The sequence below is a fragment of the Eleginops maclovinus genome, chromosome 2 (assembly GCF_036324505.1).
Source record: "Eleginops maclovinus isolate JMC-PN-2008 ecotype Puerto Natales chromosome 2, JC_Emac_rtc_rv5, whole genome shotgun sequence".
Classification (NCBI taxonomy): domain Eukaryota; kingdom Metazoa; phylum Chordata; class Actinopteri; order Perciformes; family Eleginopidae; genus Eleginops; species Eleginops maclovinus.
Window position 1 is genome coordinate 14,602,312 of NC_086350.1, and position 20,171 is coordinate 14,622,482.

The following is a 20,171-nucleotide window of genomic DNA, read 5'->3' on the forward strand; positions in this document are numbered from 1 at the left end:
ATCATGCATTTTAGCCAAGGGGCAACCTCCGGGGCTGAGCGGTGAAACGCATACGGAAGTGCCAAAAACTGCAGTTCATCGAATGGCCGCGTGGCCTGGCTCCAAAACAGCTATTTACATAGACCCCCCCCATGTTAAAATGCCAATTTATACAGCAGAAATAAACATGTCTACAGCGTGGTACAAAAATTGCTTTTGGTCTGTATAGATCATTTCCCTATTCATGACAACTGTGAGGAGGGTGAATGTCTATATAACTCTCCTGTTTTAATTATATTAAGGCTTAAAGTTATGCATAATTAAGGGCGTGGTCGCTTTGATTGACAGGTTGGCGCCGCGGTCAGTGGGTGCTAGTCGCTAGTTGTCTGCTCTGCTAGCTCCGCTAACAGTCACTGCACTTGACCTGTCGGACATGTTGGTGGTGTTGGTGCCCAATTATCAGACATAATATGGCTTGCTCTGCGCAATTCATTGTACTAATAGACCGTCCAAGAAGTCTGGTCTCCAGTTTTTTCGGTAAGTGAAATTTATGTCAAGTTTTGTTGTATAGTTTCAGGTAAACTTACCTTGAGTAAGACGACCGGCAACCAGTAGCAACGAGACCACAGAGTGTTCTGTTGACTTTTAGCGGCCGCGGGATAGCGCCGCGAGTAGCATACGGTAGCATGTAGCCTAGCTTGGAAGCCTTCGCTAGCTTGGTAGCTTCGAGCTAGATGGGCGTGTTTCAGTAGCCACGCCCGCTTCAGCTCCAACCCTATGTCCATATTTGGATTAGCCGGGAGGGGGCGGGAGGTAGACTGAGAAGATGTCGACGGTGGGAGTCGCCCACTTTGACCTTCATTACGGCTCTTCACAAACCTATGGGTGGCGTCACGGATACTACGTCCATTATTTATACAGTCTATGATTTTAGCATGTCCGCTATGCTTTCCTTCTGTTTCAGCCCCGTTTTCGAAAGTGCTGATTCTGTGACTTTCCCTTTCATGCAAATGAGCTGCTGCTAGCCACGCCCCTTTGTCTGAAGAGAGAAGTTTCTAACTATAAAAGACATCAAAAAGTGCATTTTGCATAATAGGGGACCTTTAAAGTAAGCTGCAACACAAAAAGCACACCACTTATATGTTGAAAATGTCCCTTAGCAGGTAAGCTAAGCTATTATTTGCTCAATATTTAAAGGTTATGGGTGTTAATAAGCTTTACCGGGTCTTGTGCAGAAACCAACAATAGGGAGAGTTCAAAGCAATAACCCTGAAACGCCCATCAATACTATTCAGAGGCAGCAAGTCAACATTACTAACCTGCTGTTGACCATTGTTCTGACCTAATAATGATTAAGAATTGCAGTGACCAAGTTAATCTACATGTATATGGTAATGGTAGCTGCATGTTAAAGTCAGGTATGATTGCTTGCTTTTTCTGAAAGTGGACAGTGATTTTCCAAATCACCCATCTTGCTTGCATAATGTCACATAACTAATTATTTTCATTAAGGTACTGAGGTAACGCTGCAGACCTCCCACGGAGTAGCAGGAAAGGAGAGGGAGATTTAGCTTCATCATATGTGTGCTAGTCCTTTTCTGCACTGCAGGGGGCGATGTGTCCAGAGCGGCACCATCAGACATGGGAACAAACAATAAGCTTACATCTGTAGGTTGGTTGACATAACCTTAAAATGAAGACCATAAAGTAAAACACATTTACGTATTTTAGGAAGTCTGGTTTTCTACTGCTTTCCACTCATCAATGTTTACATAATGTTTAGGGAGTTGCTAGCTAGTAAAGGGAGACAAACCGCTGGTGTGTTTTGATCAAATCATCTCTTCTTTTCTTATTATTTTCATTTCACAATTTTACTAAACAGAAATTCCATTGGTGATCCAATTATCATTATTATTAATATATCGGAAACGGTATCTGGTGTCAGGTTGTAAGGACCTCCTACATTGTTCATTGGTTAACGTATAAGCTTAATATAATTGGCTTAATGTTTGAATGTCTGTTCTAATGTATTTATGACAGCTAATCTGGCTTACTGGAGCTGGGGAAACACTGCACAGTGTGTTCTGCTGCCTTAGGCACCACTTTCCTTTCCTGTTCTTTTTAACTCTGGAACATTACATAAGATGTACAGCTTCACTGTCCAGTAAGGTAAGGTAAAGTTATAAACACGATTGATTGTATTATATTGTATAGTAGTATACTGGCATTTTTTCATTCTTTGCATTTTTTATATTGTTTGATGACCTTTCCAGATGATTATTTTTTGAAGATTCATTCACAACATGCTAAGTTACCGGTGCCTGACCACATACATGTCAGTTCTAAAACCTGTGTCTGAATCCTTTACATGGCTCACATTGATGTTGGGGGTTTCTTGTTCTGCAGGATAATGCCGACCTTACCAGTACCGCAGCCTTCCTTATCCCAGGCCAGGGAGAATCTGGTGAACGCTTTCCCACCCAATCTCCTCTGTCTGCTGGCCTGCGGAGGAATAGGTTGCCGCTATGAAGGACCAGAGTGTTGGAAATTAAATCAACAGGTCATTCGAGGCATTTTCTCCTCCTGGTGAGAGGATGTGATTGCAGTCTCATAGATGTGACTCTTTGCTTTATCAATTTAACAATAAGAGTCAATTCACAGAATTCTTTAACTTCTTGCTTTTGCAGGGTGACAGATGACATCCTGGCCATGGCACGGCCGTCTAGTCGTCTAATTAAGAAGTACAAAATCATAGAACAATTTCAAAGGTAATCGTTTTGATTGTTATTTCTGTAATGTTTGTGTTTTCCCTGTGTGTGGGTTTGCATGATACATGAGAAGCAGTAGGAATTATGAACCTTCTTAAAAGATGTGACAACGTAGTATGTACAACCTCCTGCCCGCTTACATGTTATTTTATCATCTGTTACTTTTTTGTGATAAAGAAATCTGACATCATTACTTTTTGGTAAGACGAAAGAAATATGACCTTTTAAGACACAAACACAGCACTAGTGTCCACCGTGTTCTTAATTTACGACTTTGTTCCAGGTTAAACATCAGATCAATCATCAACATGCAGCTCCCTGGAGAGCATGCTCACTGTGGACCTCCCATAGAGCCTGAAAGTGGTTTTACCTACTCCCCACAGACCTTCATGGACAATGACAGTGAGATTGTGATACAATTAATTCAAAAACTGACTGCCGTCTTTATATCAGAATAAATGACAAAGTGGGACATCTAGATAAACATTCAAGGTTAAAAAATATTATAAGAGACAGTTTTAGTCTCTGCTTATTCTGAGTTGCAGTGTTTGTGTGTATCTTCATGGCTTACAAACACAGTTAATCCCAAAGCATGTCAACTGTGTGCACGTATTTGTATTTTGCAGTTTACTTTTACAACTTTGGGATGCAAGACTTCAATGTGTCCTCCCTTGTTGGTTTAATTGATGGGGTGAAGGTTTTGGCGTTTGCACTGAAGGAAGGCAGGGTGGCAGTGCACTGCCATGCAGGCCTGGGCAGATCAGGTATGTGTAAACAAAAACACAGTATGTGTCAGCTTGTGTACGTTATGCTCATGAATATTCAGTATGTTTTCTTGCTGCTCAACAGGCGTCCTGATAGCCTGCTACTTGATTTACACCCTGCGCATCAGCCCAAGTGAGGCCGTTCACTATGTGCGGATCAAACGGCATCACTCTATCCAAACTCGTGCACAGCTGAGCCAGGTTTTTGACTTTGCTCGCCTGTTTGGCTCACAGCTGGTTCAATACCCAGACCCTTGCCTGCGGCACGGAGTCCCTTTCAGCCTGCAGCAGTACCTAAACCGACAGGCCATACAGCTGCATGGCCAGGAGTCACGCACCCTCAAACAAACACCCAAGGTCAGGACCTCCTCATTGTACTACATTATTTCATTGCCATAAACACAAATCACTGCACATTTGTTTAACTGCAGTTTACCTCCTCCTCATTTTAACCTTGAAATAGGTGGTGTACCTCCTGTGTGTGTATCTCTCCTGCTTAGCCCTGGGTCTCCCTGCCCCTCCAGAGATCCAGGCTGAGCTGGACAAGAGATCAGCACTGAGGAGCCTGAACAGGACTGTGAGGGAGACCCTGGTGTCCCAACAGTGCTTGCCCTTACTGAGAGAGCATCACAAGCGGCCAGGAGTCAGTTCAGGGTTGGTGCCCTTCTGGGACGAGCCACTGGGTTTCTTGACAAGGAAGAGAGAAGTGCTGCAAGACAAACGCAGCTACAGTGACTCTGACCTCAGCAAGATCGCAGTAAATGAGGTCCAATTTACTTTATTTGTCCACATTACTGTATATTCTTCTTTTGTAAATCAAACTGATAATTTAGTCTTTTCTCACTCTGTTTCATTCCCTCCTGAAGGATCTGGAGTTGAGTCCATACTTCTCCTCAGAAGCAGGAAATGAGAGAGAGTGTTGTGTAAAGGATCTGACACAACCTGATCGGAGAGCAGCTAGTCCGATCCTTGCCAGCTTTAAACAAGGCCTACAGACCACCAAAAAGGAATCTCAAATACTTAACACGTCAATATCTAGCAACAACTGTGCTCTGAGGTCAAAATGCCTACCTAAAAAGGCACTTCCCAAATACAGCTCCAACTGTGAGGTAACTGAAATTATTATATAGTAAAATACTCTATAAAATCTGATGTGAATGTGTTCAACATTTTGTATATGTGCCACATAAAGTTGAGCAGAAATCCACATAACCCAGGCCCAACCTCAGTTGCTGTTGCTAAGGCATTGGCAGATCATTGTCCACCGACAGAAAACATCCTGCAAAGATCAGCTCTGCTGCAGGTGAGCAACACTGGTTCAAACGTGGTTTAACATCTCAACATCTCACCTTAATTTCTAGCTCTGATGAATACTTTGACCCACCTTCAACAGGAGGAACTGAACAGCAGTGACTGTGGCTGGGCTCTGCTGCTCACTGAGTCAGATCCTCAGGTTCTCAGCTGTCTGTTGTGGACCTGGCTGGAGATGTTAAAGGTCAGTGGCAGCAAACAAGAGGTCATGATTACAGTATTACATTATACATGTGAAGCAAATAATATACACATTTGAATATTAGTTTTCACTTTCCATCCTTAATTAAAGATCTCTCTGTCGTAATATATCTATTTGTTTCAATGTCACACAGGAGCCTGTTCTGAGTGCAGAGGATGTAGACAGGTTGATTTGTAATGATAACAAACAGAAACCTCTCAGTGTGCTCAATAAGGTAAGGCAACAGATGTATGATAAGATCTATGACTCTTGAGTATTTACCTTAAGAAACGTTTGCATTCTTAACCTAATTGGCATATATTAAAATCACTTATTTGAAATGTCCCCACAGCCACAGAGACACACCATCTATTGCCTCCTGAACTGTGTGAGCACAGTGACCAGCCTGTGTCCACACAGACAGGATGCAGTGCTGCAACGACTGATGCAGGCACTAACAAGGGTGAGATACATGTGGAGTCATAGTATGTTACATTTGTGCATTTCTATTAAAAAGGTTTTAATATCAAGCTGTATATACTAGTTCAATAATAAGCCTTTTTTAAATCAACAGCGCGCCTATGAGGAAATGCCCAGCCTGGCAACGATAATGAAGGTCCTGAAGGCAGGGTTTGAGAGAAACCTCCCACAGCAACATCAATGCTCCACTTTCAAGAGCAGAGTCCTAATTATGTTAAGACTTGCAGTTGTATTAATACTTTTACACACTTACACCATTCTCAGAAGGGATCAATGAGCGGAAATATGAAAATCGCTAAATAAGGAGTAAAGGTCTTATTAGTCATAGAAGTGTTGAATTTACAAGTTAATGCATTCAATTTTAAGAAGAGCAGATGCATGGCTGAGTGCTGTTAGTGTTATTTTGATATAAAATGAATGTTCTATAGCAGTTAGGGTTTTCCTTGTATTTTTCTGTATCCGGCTCACAATCGAAAGAGACTAACCCATTGGCCAGTGCTGCATATTGTTATTAAAGAATTGCTAAAAATGTAAATAAATCCCATACAGCAGAATTCAAAGAGTACTCTGATACAATTTACATTTTACATTAGGCTAAATATAATTTTTCATGTATACTTTTAGTAGTGTATAAATTACTGTAACGTTGCACGAGCAGATTGAATCCAAACTGTGTATCCACAGTATGATCTGTGGCCTGTTCAACCTCCCATGCCTAATAAATCATTGACAGTCTGCATACTGGGTTTTGTGTTATAACATATTGGGCATTCCTTTGAACTGCTGTTGACACTCACATTCATATTAAACGTGTCAAAGAGTCGTCTCCATGGCAATGTTGTCATAGCACTAAACGATCTGTGTTTGGGTTCAGTGCACATGCTGAGTTACGACTGTTCATAATAACAGAACCTCACAGAGAGTCACTCACAGCAGGAGCAGGATATGAGGTAAAGTGCTTTTTCTATTTGTTTTAAGTAACTGAACTAAACTAAAGTAATGTTGGTGATTTGTTTGCGCTTTGTAGACTTCTTGTGGTTTTGTTACAGGATACTCTGGGTGGTTTTGTGGTAGCAATTGTTTTACTATACCCACAAATGACCAACAGTAGACCTCTATTCAAGCATATAACCTTGTAGTTTATCCCAAATAAGTATTAAATAAAACAGGTGACTGTGAATGCATTATTTACACTATTGCAATGTGGACCTTTTTGCTTTTTGTGTCCTTGATACAGTACATTGTTATTATATTTGTTTAACCAATTGACATGGTAAGGGTTATCCAAGTGTGACTAGTGTAAGAAATAATCAACCAAAAAGACAGCTGGATACAAATGACTATTGGTAGATATTGATTTGTTTTGTCACCTTTTAGGTGCTAAAGGGGAGTGTTTCTTATAAGTGTGACTGTATCTATAAAGCAAGTTTTTCAGTTGTACCAAAATAACCTTCTCGGCATTAAATCCAAATGAAAAAGGTTGATGTTTATTATTATTATTATTATTCAAAACGATCGCTGTCATTGACAGTCAACACTGCTGTAATATAACTGAGCAGCAGTTTAGAATGATGCAGAATATTTAATTAATGCACTTCCATATACCTCCACGCTTTAACAGCACCTAAATAACAATTGTTAAAGTAATCTCTAAATCACAACTTTCCCATAATACCCTCTCTATAGTTTAGTTAGAACAAGAATCTCAAGCACCAGACAGATCTGTAGGTGATTCCATTGAGAGAGATATTTCAAATGTGAAAGATATGTGTTGAAACACTCTGAGAGGGCAAGTGTGCCGGAAAGCATTGGTGTTATTTTTATAACAGACTGACCAATATTCATTAATAGCTCTGTATTGTCTGTAATTTAAGCCACAATCTACTCAAGCATGAAAGATATCTTTGTGTTTTTTCCCAATTCAAAAGAATTGGTAAGTGTAGGGACACATTGTTCTTTTTTTCGTAATTAAAGCAGTTTTTAATTATGCTTTGGATATAACACACCTCTCTCTCAGGGTAATGTCAAGTGGTGAAGCTTGGGTTGGTACCTGGAGACCACACAAAGCCAGAGGGCCCATAGCTGCACTCTATGGTAGTCCAGGTCCCAAGTATGCACTCCCTGGACTCACAGGTACAACCACAATGGTTTTTACCCCTTCATTCAATATTATTATTATAATTACTGACATTTTTGTCCTTATTTCCTCCATAAAGGTGCTTTGAACCATGACCCCACAAAGAAAGCAGCACCGCGGTTCAGCTTTGGCGCACGTCATGAACGCAAGATCGAGATCTCCCCTGGACCATGCTACCTCATCCCCTCCAACATCACAAGATTAGGCAGAGATGGCCCTGCTGCTTTTTCACTCTACAGCCGTCAAAAGGATCCAAAATTACCCCAAGCCCCTGGACCAGGTCAGCATGCTCCCTCGCACATTCGCAAAAATGAAATACTGCCGATGTGAAATCTCGGACTCCTCATTTAAGCTGAAAATAGGCTGTTCTTGTCATGATGCACACATTGATTTATGAATACAACTTTCTATACTTTTCAGGCAAATACTCCCCAGAACATGCAGGAAAGTCAGTCTTCCACTCTGCTCCTGCCTATTCTCTGTCAGGAAGGAGCAAAGAAGTCATCAATATCCAAACGCCAGGTATTTATTAGGCTCCAACTTTATTTAAGCTGCGGGTTATTATGTTTGATAGCGTATCAACTTCCCCTATCTGTTGCTGCTACTGCAGGTCCAGCCTCCTACACTCTGCCCCCAGTGCTGGGACACAACACTGTGGACAAATCTGCAGCTCCCTCTTTCTCTCTTTATGGCCGCAGCAAAAATAACAACTTCCATGACGACCTGCAGAAGGTAAATAAAGGTGTCAAACAAATGTCTTAAAGAATAATTCCTGAAATCTTGGGATATCAGCATTTTCAATACTTCTGTTTCGCCTCCAGACTCCTGGCCCTGCTGCCTACAATGTTGTGGACCCTAGTATTTACAGGGAAAAACATCCCCAGTTTAGCATGAAAGGCCGCAACTTTCCACCTGGGGCATCCACAAAGACTCCAGGACCTGGCTCACACTATCCTGAGAAGGTAAGAAACCACATTGAAGATTAAATAAACACATCACAAATATTTAGCATTTCCACTGACATTTCTCTCCACCAAGGTGACATTCACAAGAGCAAAGGCTCCGAGCTTCTCTTTTGGAATGCGTCATTCGGATTACATCACACCCCTCATCGTGGATAAGCCTGAAGAATAGCTTGGTGTTTGAACTGGAATTCATCATGAATAAAGCAAAAATCAGATTTGATCAGATTTTTGATTTGCGTCAGTTAGCGTCCCGTTGACTTAGCACTTGCTATTTTGTCAGGGTTAATTTCACAATCAGTATTTTAAATAAATATACTGAATTTGATAAAGGTTTCAAGACTGTATACATTTGACATTTTTAATATGATATATTTGTAATGAAGATATAAAGGCATTTGTTTCGCTTTGAAAATAAAGTCTTTAGTATGGAAATTGTTATTGGGAACAATAAAACACTGTATAATTGCTTTTCCATTTTTACAAAAGTAAGATGTGAAGCGTATGTGCTTCAAGGACATCTCTTGTGGTAACAGGTAGAGGAATAATTCCCTATTATACTTTTTTATAATCTGACTGTATGATACACTTGCTCTCTTTTTGAATACTTATTCATTTGGTCCTGCGGATGCAAAGTTAACTACAAAATCCCATTCCTCAATGCCATTTAAAGCAAATGTTAAAAAAACAGGATTAGATACTATAATTACTTTAAAAGAGCTGTGTCCTAATTAAACATGTTAGTGATACAATGCTGCTATTATTCAGTCACTGGTTGAGATCACATGGGAGCTATGAAAAAAAACAAAGATAAAAGAGCTGAATTTTGGGAAGAATAAATGAATTATAAAGTGGAATAAAAGAAAGTAATAAAAAACAGATGTGTCATACTCGTCCTGTGTAGTAAACAATGCTAAAATGATTTGGAATCAGTAGGTCACATGACATTGGAGCTTTTGAAACAAGTGGAATAAAATCCAGTAAAAAAAACTGTTTCCAGTAGAATAATACTTGGTATGAAATGGGAATCAATGGGTCATGTGACTTTGAAGCTTTTGAAAATAAATTAAATGATCTTCTATTATACTATTTTTCAGATAAATCCATGACACATCATTAGCTATACAACTTCTAATTATGTTTCACTAATATGGGCAGTTAGCAAATTGGAAATAAGAGTCACATAGCCTTTTCGACAGGCACTTGTAAGGGCAGCACGAACCCTGACAAGGAGGTCCTTCAGGCGTCCCCGTTGCATAGAAACGGAAACCTTCGGCGACATCATTAAACATCTACAGACGTTAATGTGCGGATAACAAGACAACAACCCGTTCATTGTGATTGAAGATCCGAATATGCACACGACAGTCGGCGACATTTGGATAAGTGCTCTAGCTTAACAAATGCTATTAACGCTACTAGCTGACTGTTAACTAGCTGAGTTTAGTGGTCCAGGGTTTGCTGTATGTACCGTACTCAAAAGAGACTTTAAAAGACTAATGTAATCAGTTAACATCTCTGGACTATTCTCAGGGTTGATTAGCAACCGCTTAGTATGTGAGGCTAAACTAACCAGTGTAATGAGAGATGTAAGGCCGAGCCTCACTATGTTTACATCTGCTAGCTAACACTCACTCCCTTTGTCAATTGCTGTCGGATGCTAGCTTCTGTACATCAGCTTTTCAGGGTGTTATCAATTCAGCTGGGCCAGAGTTTGCTTATGCAATCATCCTAGTCAAATCAGTTGAAAGACAAAACAGTTGAAATGGCTGGCGACGCTGGCAGCATCCCTGAACTGGACCAAAAGAAGTACGATTCAGACGAGCAGGTGAAGATCATCTGTCTGGGAGACAGCGCAGTTGGTAAATCTAAGTGAGTATTAGCTGCTATAAGCTCACGCTCCTTGAAGCCGTTTTGTGTATCGTTTTCTATATATTGTATACAGATTGTTGCGTTGACACAGACTGTTTCTCTCTCATAGGCTGATGGAGAGATTTCTCATGGACGAATAGTATCCTTTTGCAGTTTATGAAATTTGAAATGAAACACATCTGCCTCCAATAAGCTCATTTATTTTGTTAAGATCCGTAACTATTTCTACAGTCGTCCCCAGCAATTGTCAACCTATGCTTTGACTCTCTACAAACACACAGCCGCTGTAGGAAATAAGACAGTCGCCATTGGTATGTATTTAGAAATGCTTCTGTTCTGTTCTCAGTGACCACAGGAAATACATTCACCAATATGAAAGCCAACAGTCAAGCTTCAATCAGCAAGGCTGCTTTTTGTTTTTGATTCACAGATTTCTGGGACACCGCTGGTCAGGAAAGATTTCAGAGCATGCATCCCTCATACTACCACAAAGCACATGCATGCATAATGGTAAAACACACACTTGGTTTCAAGGCTGGTGCTTTTCAATATTCATTTAGCCTTGCACTTTGTGGCTCCCTAAAAGAGTCTTTAAGGGAGGTAGAATAAAAAGTAACTATTAAAAGAATTCAGAAAAGTGACAAATAAATAATATGGCCCTCTAATTTGGCCCTCACAGCATTGTGGAGAGGAGGGGATCAAATAAAATATTGCATACTTGTTAAGATCCACCTCTTAAGATGCAGATGGTGTTTACCTGACAGATATCCAACAAGGACTTTTTCAGATGACTGCTGGAATGCACTGGTTGAATGTGGGAGGTGCAAAACTGTCGCTGTCTTCAAATAACGATGCATTTCTTTGTTAACCTGTCTTCTTTCTTTAAGGTTTTTGATGTTCAAAGGAAGATCACTTATAAGAATCTGGCCAACTGGTATAAGGAGCTGAGAGAGTACAGACCGGAGATACCCTGTTGTGTGGTTGCTAACAAAATTGATGGTAAGTCTGGTACTGACACTGCACATCACTTCAATGTTTGACCAAGAACCACCACACATCAAGTAACACATTTAATATTGATAAGAACCTTACAAAAAACACACATCCAGTCATCTCCTTTAATGTTATTTGAATAAGTAAACATATTTTTGTTAGTTTCTACACATTACTCTATCCTTTTGATTGATCATCTGAACAACACATTCTATTTGCATTTATAGATATGAACATTTTTTTGTTGTATCTGCAGCGGATTTGAAGGTGACACAGAGAAGCTTTAACTTTGGGAAGAAGCAAGGAATCCCATTTTACTTTGTATCAGCGGCTGATGGGACTAATGTAGTTAAGGTTTGCACTTCTTATTCTCTTCCAGTGTTGATGTCAGTCTTAGCCATGTTCATTTCTTAATGCATTTCAATCACACCAGCAGTTTTACAGCTTACTATTTGTCTTGATAGCATTTCTTTTGTAAACAAAAGTATCTTATTAATTTTGCCTTTTCTGAATTGCCCATACCAGCTGAACTTCCTATTTGTGTTACATTTTTTCTGACTGTACCAACAGATGTTCAGAGAGATGATCACGAGAGCAGTGGATTACAAGCAAAACCCCAGCGACTTCATGGATGAAGTGTTGCAGGAATTAGAGGTACAACCTTTAAATAAAGAAAACAATCTGAGCAGTTTTAAAAATCCCTAACTTAAAGATGTTAATTGCAAGAATTGACAATGCAATTTGTGCTCTAAAAAAAACCCCCATAATTAGTTTAAAATCTGCTGTTCTAATTCTCAGCTGCTTATTACAAACCTATTTGTGAGCTCCAACAAAACTAACTTTTTTAAGTGATTTTTTCGTTTCTGTCATTTGCTGCACTTTTCTTATAGAACTTTGACCTGGAGAAGAAGGAAGAGGACTCAGAAGCAGATGAGGTTGGATTGAAAGCAGAAGGTCCTGAGTCGGAGTGACCGAAGTTTACAGACCCTCCTAAACCTCTCACCGTCTCCTGGATACGTTTTCCTCCCCTGGGGCTGAGCCTCTACAGGCACATTGTTTGTCCTTATGTCTTTTTTGTGGTCTACTTTGATACCATTGTTTTGTAACAACATTTGTGAATTTGTAGTCAGGTTTTCAGTCACTGCCCTCCATCTGTCCAGTGACATTGGCAGGGAAATAAACCTGGTGGAATAATTAGGAATTGTGTTGTTTACCAAGTTTATTTAGCTGCTGTTTTAAACTTGTCACTCATACTTTGTCTACTACAATACCAGTGGACAATAGTGCAATGAGGCAGAATGTATTTAATTGTGTGATAAGAATGTGAAGCATTGAAAACTAACTCGCACAGAGCAAAGAGAATGTGTGACTATGACCGTATTTGCTGCTGTTCTCGATGTTTGTGTGTTGTGTGCAGTGCCAGCATTGAGCAGCCTCAGATGGCTGCTTCTGTTGCATTAGTTTTATGATGTAAATTCTGTTTTCACTACACTTTTAAATGAAAACTTAATGTACCATGTAACCCAATTGTTATCACGTGTCTCTTTCTGACTTGCTGTGGTCCAGAAGTTGGCACTAAGGAGTGAATTTCAGCATATTATAAAAGACAGCTGCATTAATCTCTTTTGAAATGCTCAGCCAGCTGTGTCCTTTCTGATGGATTTGTGAAGGCTGTGAGAGATTCATTCATATTAGCAGGAATGTTGCCACAAACAACATTAAATATTTTCCTGGCAGAATCTGACTATCATTTTATCACACCGTTCAATTATTTCCATATGATGAGTATGTTGTACACAGGAATCATGTATATATATTTTGTACTGATATTTGACCATGGCATAATAAATCACACTGGCTTATACTTGTACTGCTACGACACTGAATTAAGCAGGAACAAAAAAGTTGATGCAGTTCATGTTTTAATTATAAATTTATTACATAATATAACAAACATATATCTCTGTGGTGGAGATATCCTGGGCAACATCTCAGATCTTGCCTCAACCTTCACTATCACCCTTAACTGTTTGGATGAGGAACACTAGGTAGCTTCTGGTTAACTTTTATTTCAACTACGGCTTTCAGGTATTACAATGGAGAGGGGATTTCTAATGCTTAGAGGTCGCTCGGAGAAAAGTTTGCCTGCTCGTCGGATGCTGAAAGGGGAAGTTCACCTGTGAGACAAGGCTGAGGCGTTGCAGTGATACATCCACCATTCTAAACTTCACAGTGCAAACAAGGAGAAAACCAACAATGAAAGAAAAACCCCTCTGATGATAAGATCACTGGTTCCAGCGGGTGACCGGACCCCAGTGGGTTTTTAAAAAGGTTACACTGCTCCCCCTACACTATTTAGATTGTGCTTTGTTGATTAGAAAACAAGACAAAGATAACCTTTCACTGAACTTATTCAACCTCTTCATGTGTAAGTCTGTTACACGTTGCATTTTCGGTGCACTTCCACAACCTTCTGACCGGGTCTTCATTACAGTTTCTTCTGACCAGGCCAGCTTGTGTGCGTCCAGACTGTACACATTCACCTTTCAAGTGTTTCTCTTTATATGGGAACAGTACGCCAAACTGGATAATAAGCTCTGTCACAGTAAAATCAATTGTGATACTTTGTCTCAAAATGTAAATAGAAATGTTAATGCAAAGCTCACAGGTAGATATACACAGGCTATTATATATATGTGTATATTTATATAAACAATAGCCTGCTTCTTTACAAAATAATAACAGTGACTGTATTTCCACCCATAGGAAATACAGAAGGATCTAACAAATGTCTGTAGTTCTCAAGATTTCCAGGAGATGGCACCATATTATTGAGTCTAACAGCTCAAGAATGCTGTAACTATAGATAGTCCTAAAGCAAAGACAAATATACAGTTAAAAGTTATTTTTTGGCACATTTTTCCCTTGTGTTGTTTGTTCCTCACTGGATCACCTCAAATCCAAAACTCAGAAACTGAAGGTCTGAAAAAGGAAAAAGGAGTGCTGCCGGACAGAGTGGAGGGTGAGGAGCGCAGACGCCATCTGGGAATGGGTGCACGATAAAGTGACACTGCACAAGTTGTACCTACACAGTAACGGGGACGTAAAGTCGTCTTGCAATACAAAATGTGTCGATGGTTTCCCTCCACACCCTGTGGTAATCTGTCCGCCTGTCCATCCGTCTGTCTCTCCTTATTGGCAGAGCAGTCCACTGTCTGAAGACTTCACTCGGTACAAAACAATAATGCAGAACAATGAAAGTCAATCAGTAGAAGATGTGTGTGTGTGTTGTTCATGTGCGTGTTTGTGTGACACAGCCACTGCCGGGAATCTCTGATGGTAATACAGTAAGGCTAAAGTGGACTAGCTCCCAAGATGTAAACCCTAACAATCATCCGTACACTCTCACTGTCACAGGCATCTTCATTGTCTCTCTCAAACAAGTTCACACAAAAATGGAAACAAAAATGCACACACACAGTCGCACACACGGTGGAGAGGAACAACCACACAGAGAGTTTCGGGGAATCCAGATGCACGCATGCGCTTGGACGATGGGTGGCTTTTATGTTAGCACCTTGTCACCTTGTTTTGTGCAAATCATCCCCTAGTTCATAGTTCAGAGTTCAAAAGTTTTAAGAGTTCATAGAAAGAATAAAATCTGCTCACCTTTCCACAGGTGGTTAACTATGCATATATGCCAAACATTCATATATAGATCTATATACTTTTGTTTTTCAAAAATTAATATGAAATCTATCATATATACATTGCTTGTGATTTAAAAAAAAGACATTTTTTGTTCATTTTACAAGTGTAAGTATGTTTAGAATGGACAGGATATTCATTTTTTCTGTCTTTTTTCTGTCACTCTAAAAATTCAAATGAGTAAAAGATTAAAGTATCATGTTCCACACGCTACAAAATCTACCCACAGTGTCCAAGGGTAACAACTCATCAAAGAAATAAAAATAAATTAGTAAAAGAACAATTAACACAAAAAGTCCAAATGAGTCAGAGGACAAAGTGTAACACTGGAGTAAAATAATCAGTGAGGTCACAGTGAGGCAGTGAGTGCTATTCCTACAACCCAGGTACAACATTATATTCACCACCCGTTTTTACAAACTGATAGCAGAAAATTAAAGAGACAAAATAAATAAGAAGATGCACAAAACTTCTTGCCAAGGGAAACTGCCTTGGCGCACTGACTGGATGCTGCTGATGTACGGAGGTCTTTTACCTGGCCGCCTAAAGCTATGGATAAAATGCTTTTTGTTGCGTGAATAAAACTCACTGTTTCTCACTGCCAGCAGAAGCTACTCATTAGTACAATTGTAGATTTTGTATTGTTAAAGAAAAATTCATTGGTCTTTTTGCAACCTGGGTCTTATTTGTAGAGTTGTTGCTGCCATCTTTATGATAATACTTTACTCACTTAGTAAATTGCAGAGATAGAGGAAAGCAGCAATGTTGCAAGACACTGTCAGGTTGTAAAATGCAGAATTTTCTTTAAGACCTTACAGAGGCATCCCCATCCACACAGCCTGATAAACTACACATACATTCCTGCGGTGGCATTTCAGAAGGTCACACACTGTATGTCTAGCTCATTAAGCCTTTGTAAGACACACGTTGTTAGTTATACTCCAGGTAACAGTTGATTTTAAGTATGAGATTGCCTTAATTTTTCGCAGTTTAAGCTTAAATTGGCCAGGTTCACACACTTGGTTTCCTGGTAGTAGTTTCCTTCTTAAAATCTGAAAGAAATTTCTTCTCTTCTGGGGATGAGAAACATCCCAGAGTTTCCTTCCTACACGTCTGTATATATTAGACCATGTGCAGCCTGCTCTGAAGGCATTATCAGGGGTCACAGGGATGGAAATTTTAACTAGCAGTCTAACATTTTTCAGACTGTGGTGGTGTGAAATTGTCCTCACAGGTCAAATTAAATAGTATTATTAAAACAACAGCTGACAATCTCTCCATGCTAGTGCCCCAAACTTCCATCCCTGAGTGATAAACGGGCAAAACATGAAGAGCCCCTTTTACCAGTTAGCTGTCTCATAATATGGTCCAAAGCAGGGTCTGAATGGGATCTGTAGATGAAGCCGTAGGGATGGGTGGCCCCTGGGGTCTCAGCCTCACATTACGGGATGCCCTTTAGTATGAAGGAAGACCGTAAGAAAATAAGACAAACATCAAACTCTCTGTCCAAGACATGATGCAACTTGTCATGCTACGGTTCAAGAAAGGGTGACCATAAGGAAAGTTGTTTACCTATGACAAAAAGTTCATTTCCATACATATATACTTTTTTTAAAATTTCAAATATATATTTTTATATTTATATATATATGTATATAATTGGTAGAAATGAGTAAACTATCGGTGGAATAAGTTTTAAGGTTTCTCTCTGCCTTCTATACTAAAAACCAAAAACAGGCGCAGATTAATTTATTACATTTCCTCTTTGCAACATTGTCTTTTCTTTTGAAAGCTATATTTAGATACATATATATCATATAATATAATACTTATATATATATATATATATTATTCCCTTTGGAAAACCCAAACATTTATTATGAAAAAAGCCACGAGTGTTGGTTAAACATTCTCCAAATATAATAGATAACACAGAACCAAGGCGGAGGGCTGTCTCCTGTGGTTTACTTGGTAGAGCTCCACCTTTGGGCTCCGAAGTCTTCGGTTTAAAAACAACAGTAGAGAAGACGCACCTTTTTAGCACTATATCCATAGTCCTGTGTTCATCATTGTTGATTTCTGTATAAATATTTTGAAAGGCAACTGAGCTTTCTGTTCGGAACACAATGATTCCTCCTCCTCTTTTACTCAATCTGCAGAAGTCTGTCAGAGGCCTAATAGATGGAGGGATAGAGGTAGAGAAGAGAAGGGTATAGTGAGAGAAAGTGTGGGTGTTACTAAGGGACCAGCTGAAGCTTTCACAAATTAAATGTTTTAATTGGAGCTCATGCAATTCTCCTCTGCAAAGAAAGTCCAGAGTTTGTTTTGAGGTCTGATCTAATTGGCTGCAGGCAAGGAGGTGGGCAGACACTATGGCAAGTAGAGGCTGACGAATGGCTCCTCCTCTTCAGTGCATTGCCAAGTGCAGGGTATTAACGCAGACAGGAACATAATGGTGTCGTTAAGGTAAACATTTGTGATGCAGAACATAAAAGCAGCCAAAATAAAAGAGGGGTGATCCCTATCTTTTCTCTTTCATCAGCTCTATCCGTTCTATCTTTCTCTCCATCGGTTGCTGTGTCTCAGGGCAGGGGTCAGCTCTCTAGCAGCATCTTTAGTGCTCGTTCAATGTTCATGCGGTGTCCGACTCTCGTAACTCCCAGCTCTGCAAAGTCATCCTTGGTCAGAGCTGGGAGGTGAGAGCCTTCGATCTCGTGTTCCTGAAACCCTGCTCTGTGCTCCCCCAGATTGATGCTCTCCAGCCAGTCTCCAACGTCATACTTATTCCAGAGGTGGAGGGGTTTCTGGTGAAAGGGCCGGAGGGCTAAAAGTGGTGACCCTAGCCCAGGAGAATGGGAAGGGGATGGGGACGGGGAGCGAGAGCGGGAATGGGAATGGGCACTGGCGCTCCTCATCACAAAGCGGACCTCTTTAGGCTCCTGGGGAAGGCTGAGGCTGGAGGATTTGAGGATGGTTTGTGGCGGTGTAGTCGGTGAGGTCGGTAGGCCGAAGCCTGAGTATCGTCCGAATGGGTCGCCCCGATCAGGTGAGCCTGAACCTGGGCTTTGGGTGCGTCGGGTGACAGGGTAACGGCTGCCAGGGCGGATGGTGTATGTGGTGCCATAACTTCTCTGAGAAATGGTGTGGAGCTCGCCTAGGCTGCTGAAAAGTCTGGAGACAGACAGAGAGAGGGTTTAAGGATGTTAACAGAGGAGATGAAGATTAAATAAATGTTAATAAAGAAGCAGAAAAGGAGACCAAGCTTTGGTTATATGTTTTAACCGCTGTAAGTTCCTCTCAAGTATAAGATAGTGTAAGCTTCAGATAACGACAAACCAAGCTAGTCTCACAGCACAGCATTATCAAAGCAGCACACTGCTCTCATTGGTTATGAGATCATTCATAACTTTGAATAAAAAACCTTTTTCCTACTCAATCGTAAATAAGTCTCAAAGGATCTTTCTTCTAAGTTATATATTTATTTTATACAGGAATATATGGCATTTATTAAGAAAAAGATGGCACTATATTCTCCCTGACACCAATCCTACATCGTCCATCCGACCATTACTTCAAGGCTTTTTGCTTTAATAAACTTCCTGTTCAAGGCATACAGTAAGCTTCTCTGAAGTAATCACTGTGACCCACAAGCAGGAAGAGGCAGTAGGGTATCACACAGATTAGAGTGTTTTTTAGGTGGAAACTGCAAATGGCACTAACCTGAAAGCACTGGAATTATATGCGCACACACATAACCAGACACACATACGCCTACATTTAGACAAAGTAGGCACAAGTTGGACTTTTTTTTTTTTTTACTTTTATGAGACAGCTGTTAAAGGAAACAGAGCATCACATGTGTCACATCTGTCAAAGGATACAAAGCAGCATATTTTCCCAAAGCTTAGCATTGTTTAATGCAACACATACTAATTAACTCTGATTGCAGCTACACATGTACACAAAATTGTTAGTCACCAAACCAGTCATATCCATACCATCCATTCTGAAACAGCATCTTGCACAAGAACAATACATGCTGGTTTACAGTATGTACCTTTTTAGACCTGACCCTCTTCTGAAGAAATAATAGTATAAAGATGTGAAACAGTCTCATAGTGGCTGATTAGTATACTACAGGTCTAATGGAGGAAAGGATGGTCGTAAGGAGAAGAGGGGTGGATAAAGGCCAGTATGAAAGTTTTGTCTGGCTTGGTGCAAGCAGGGAGAAGCAGAAAGAAGAGCACTAAATGTGTAAGAATTAGTGAAATGATGTCTGTTTTATGCATGCATGTTAGTAAGTGTCTCATGTACAGGTGTGGCCAATGTTTTCCCTCTACTGCATGTGTTTGGAAACTTTGTTGTGGACTAAAGAGTGTAATGGAAGGTAGATAGACAGCGCAAGGGCTGGAAAAATGATCAGACTACAGGGAGCCGACGGATATGAGATGAGCTCCATGCGCACTTACACAGTCGTCCAGCCCTCCTGGGCGCACAGTCAGTTCTAGACCAATCAGATCAGAGCAGCAGGGCGGAGCATGCAAGGTGAGCAGAGAGAGAGCAATGGGAGAGAATGTTAGCATCACTCCATGAGACGCAGCCTGCCAACCAGACGTATAGTCTGCTTCAGCCCACTCTGCTTTCTTTCACACGCCGTGTGTGCATGTGGCTGTATGAGTGTTGCAGTGAATACATGTATGTGTGTGCATGTGATGGTGTTATTGATGTATGAGCATGACAAAGACAGCAGAGTAGGCTTCTGCACTGAGAGGTCTGACCAGTGGGCTACATGAGAGAGAAATGAGCACACTATTCACATATCAAACACTGCACAAAAAGGAAAACAAACCAACAAATAAAAGGCGGGCACATGTTCCTTGACTTTTGTTGTTGCTTTTGTACTAAAGAAATGATGTGGACTACTAACGAATCAAAAAACACACATTTTATATGTGTTGTGCAATTACTCATTTCTACTTATATGTGAGTTTATAAGGGTTGTGGCATTTTAACCAA

The 20,171-nt window shown here is 40.3% G+C and overlaps 4 protein-coding genes across 6 annotated transcripts in view; 3 read left to right on the plus strand and 1 right to left on the minus strand.

The window, feature by feature from the left end:
* Positions 1-401: 401 nt before the first annotated feature.
* Positions 402-5,817, plus strand: zgc:77752 (uncharacterized protein LOC393862 homolog). Of its 3 annotated transcripts, none has more exons than XM_063875635.1 (14): positions 402-516; positions 2,020-2,148; positions 2,386-2,565; positions 2,667-2,747; positions 3,031-3,149; positions 3,374-3,511; positions 3,597-3,868; positions 3,975-4,277; positions 4,378-4,620; positions 4,704-4,814; positions 4,905-5,006; positions 5,158-5,238; positions 5,356-5,466; positions 5,578-5,817. In XM_063875635.1, exons 3-14 carry the CDS (start codon positions 2,390-2,392, stop codon positions 5,758-5,760), a joined length of 1,920 nt encoding a protein of 639 aa, XP_063731705.1. In that variant the 5' UTR covers positions 402-516; positions 2,020-2,148; positions 2,386-2,389; the 3' UTR covers positions 5,761-5,817. The 3 variants fall into 3 exon arrangements, with proteins under 3 accessions (XP_063731705.1, XP_063731719.1, XP_063731713.1); XM_063875649.1 differs by having other exon boundaries at positions 3,975-4,268; XM_063875643.1 differs by lacking the exon at positions 402-516 and having other exon boundaries at positions 1,999-2,148.
* Positions 5,818-6,298: 481 nt separating this feature from the next.
* Positions 6,299-9,543, plus strand: cimap1b (ciliary microtubule associated protein 1B). The gene is made up of 7 exons (XM_063875661.1): positions 6,299-6,433; positions 7,501-7,616; positions 7,700-7,900; positions 8,041-8,142; positions 8,231-8,352; positions 8,442-8,582; positions 8,659-9,543. The coding sequence occupies exons 1-7, from the start codon at positions 6,429-6,431 to the stop codon at positions 8,752-8,754; spliced, it is 783 nt and encodes a 260-aa protein (XP_063731731.1). The 5' UTR covers positions 6,299-6,428; the 3' UTR covers positions 8,755-9,543.
* Positions 9,544-9,840: 297 nt separating this feature from the next.
* rabl2 (RAB, member of RAS oncogene family-like 2) lies at positions 9,841-13,313 on the plus strand. Its single transcript, XM_063875664.1, has 8 exons — positions 9,841-10,454; positions 10,564-10,593; positions 10,686-10,765; positions 10,885-10,964; positions 11,342-11,453; positions 11,704-11,801; positions 12,018-12,101; positions 12,338-13,313. Exons 1-8 carry the CDS (start codon positions 10,348-10,350, stop codon positions 12,416-12,418), a joined length of 672 nt encoding a protein of 223 aa, XP_063731734.1. The 5' UTR covers positions 9,841-10,347; the 3' UTR covers positions 12,419-13,313.
* A 43-nt stretch (positions 13,314-13,356) lies between these two features.
* Positions 13,357-20,171, minus strand: part of shank3a (SH3 and multiple ankyrin repeat domains 3a) — a 144,758-nt gene continuing 137,943 nt past the window's right edge. The window contains exon 25 of the mRNA XM_063874708.1: positions 13,357-18,326. Coding sequence (XP_063730778.1) covers positions 17,750-18,326 — 577 coding nt within the window. The 3' untranslated portion in view covers positions 13,357-17,749. The remainder of the gene's footprint in view (positions 18,327-20,171) is intronic.

Excerpts from the sequence above, each read along its gene's own strand:
- zgc:77752 (XM_063875635.1), top strand. The coding sequence starts at position 2,390 with ATGCCGACCTTACCAGTACCGCAGCCTTCCTTATCCCAGGCCAGGGAG. Across the intron at positions 3,869-3,974 it reads CCCTCAAACAAACACCCAAG|GTGGTGTACCTCCTGTGTGT; the intron begins GTCAGGACCTCC and ends ACCTTGAAATAG. Across the intron at positions 4,815-4,904 it reads AAAGATCAGCTCTGCTGCAG|GAGGAACTGAACAGCAGTGA; the intron begins GTGAGCAACACT and ends CACCTTCAACAG.
- cimap1b (XM_063875661.1), top strand. Across the intron at positions 8,143-8,230 it reads CATCAATATCCAAACGCCAG|GTCCAGCCTCCTACACTCTG; the intron begins GTATTTATTAGG and ends CTGCTACTGCAG. Across the intron at positions 8,583-8,658 it reads GCTCACACTATCCTGAGAAG|GTGACATTCACAAGAGCAAA; the intron begins GTAAGAAACCAC and ends CTCTCCACCAAG.
- rabl2 (XM_063875664.1), top strand. The coding sequence starts at position 10,348 with ATGGCTGGCGACGCTGGCAGCATCCCTGAACTGGACCAAAAGAAGTAC. Across the intron at positions 10,594-10,685 it reads AGATTTCTCATGGACGAATA|TCGTCCCCAGCAATTGTCAA; the intron begins GTATCCTTTTGC and ends CTATTTCTACAG. Across the intron at positions 10,965-11,341 it reads AAGCACATGCATGCATAATG|GTTTTTGATGTTCAAAGGAA; the intron begins GTAAAACACACA and ends TCTTTCTTTAAG.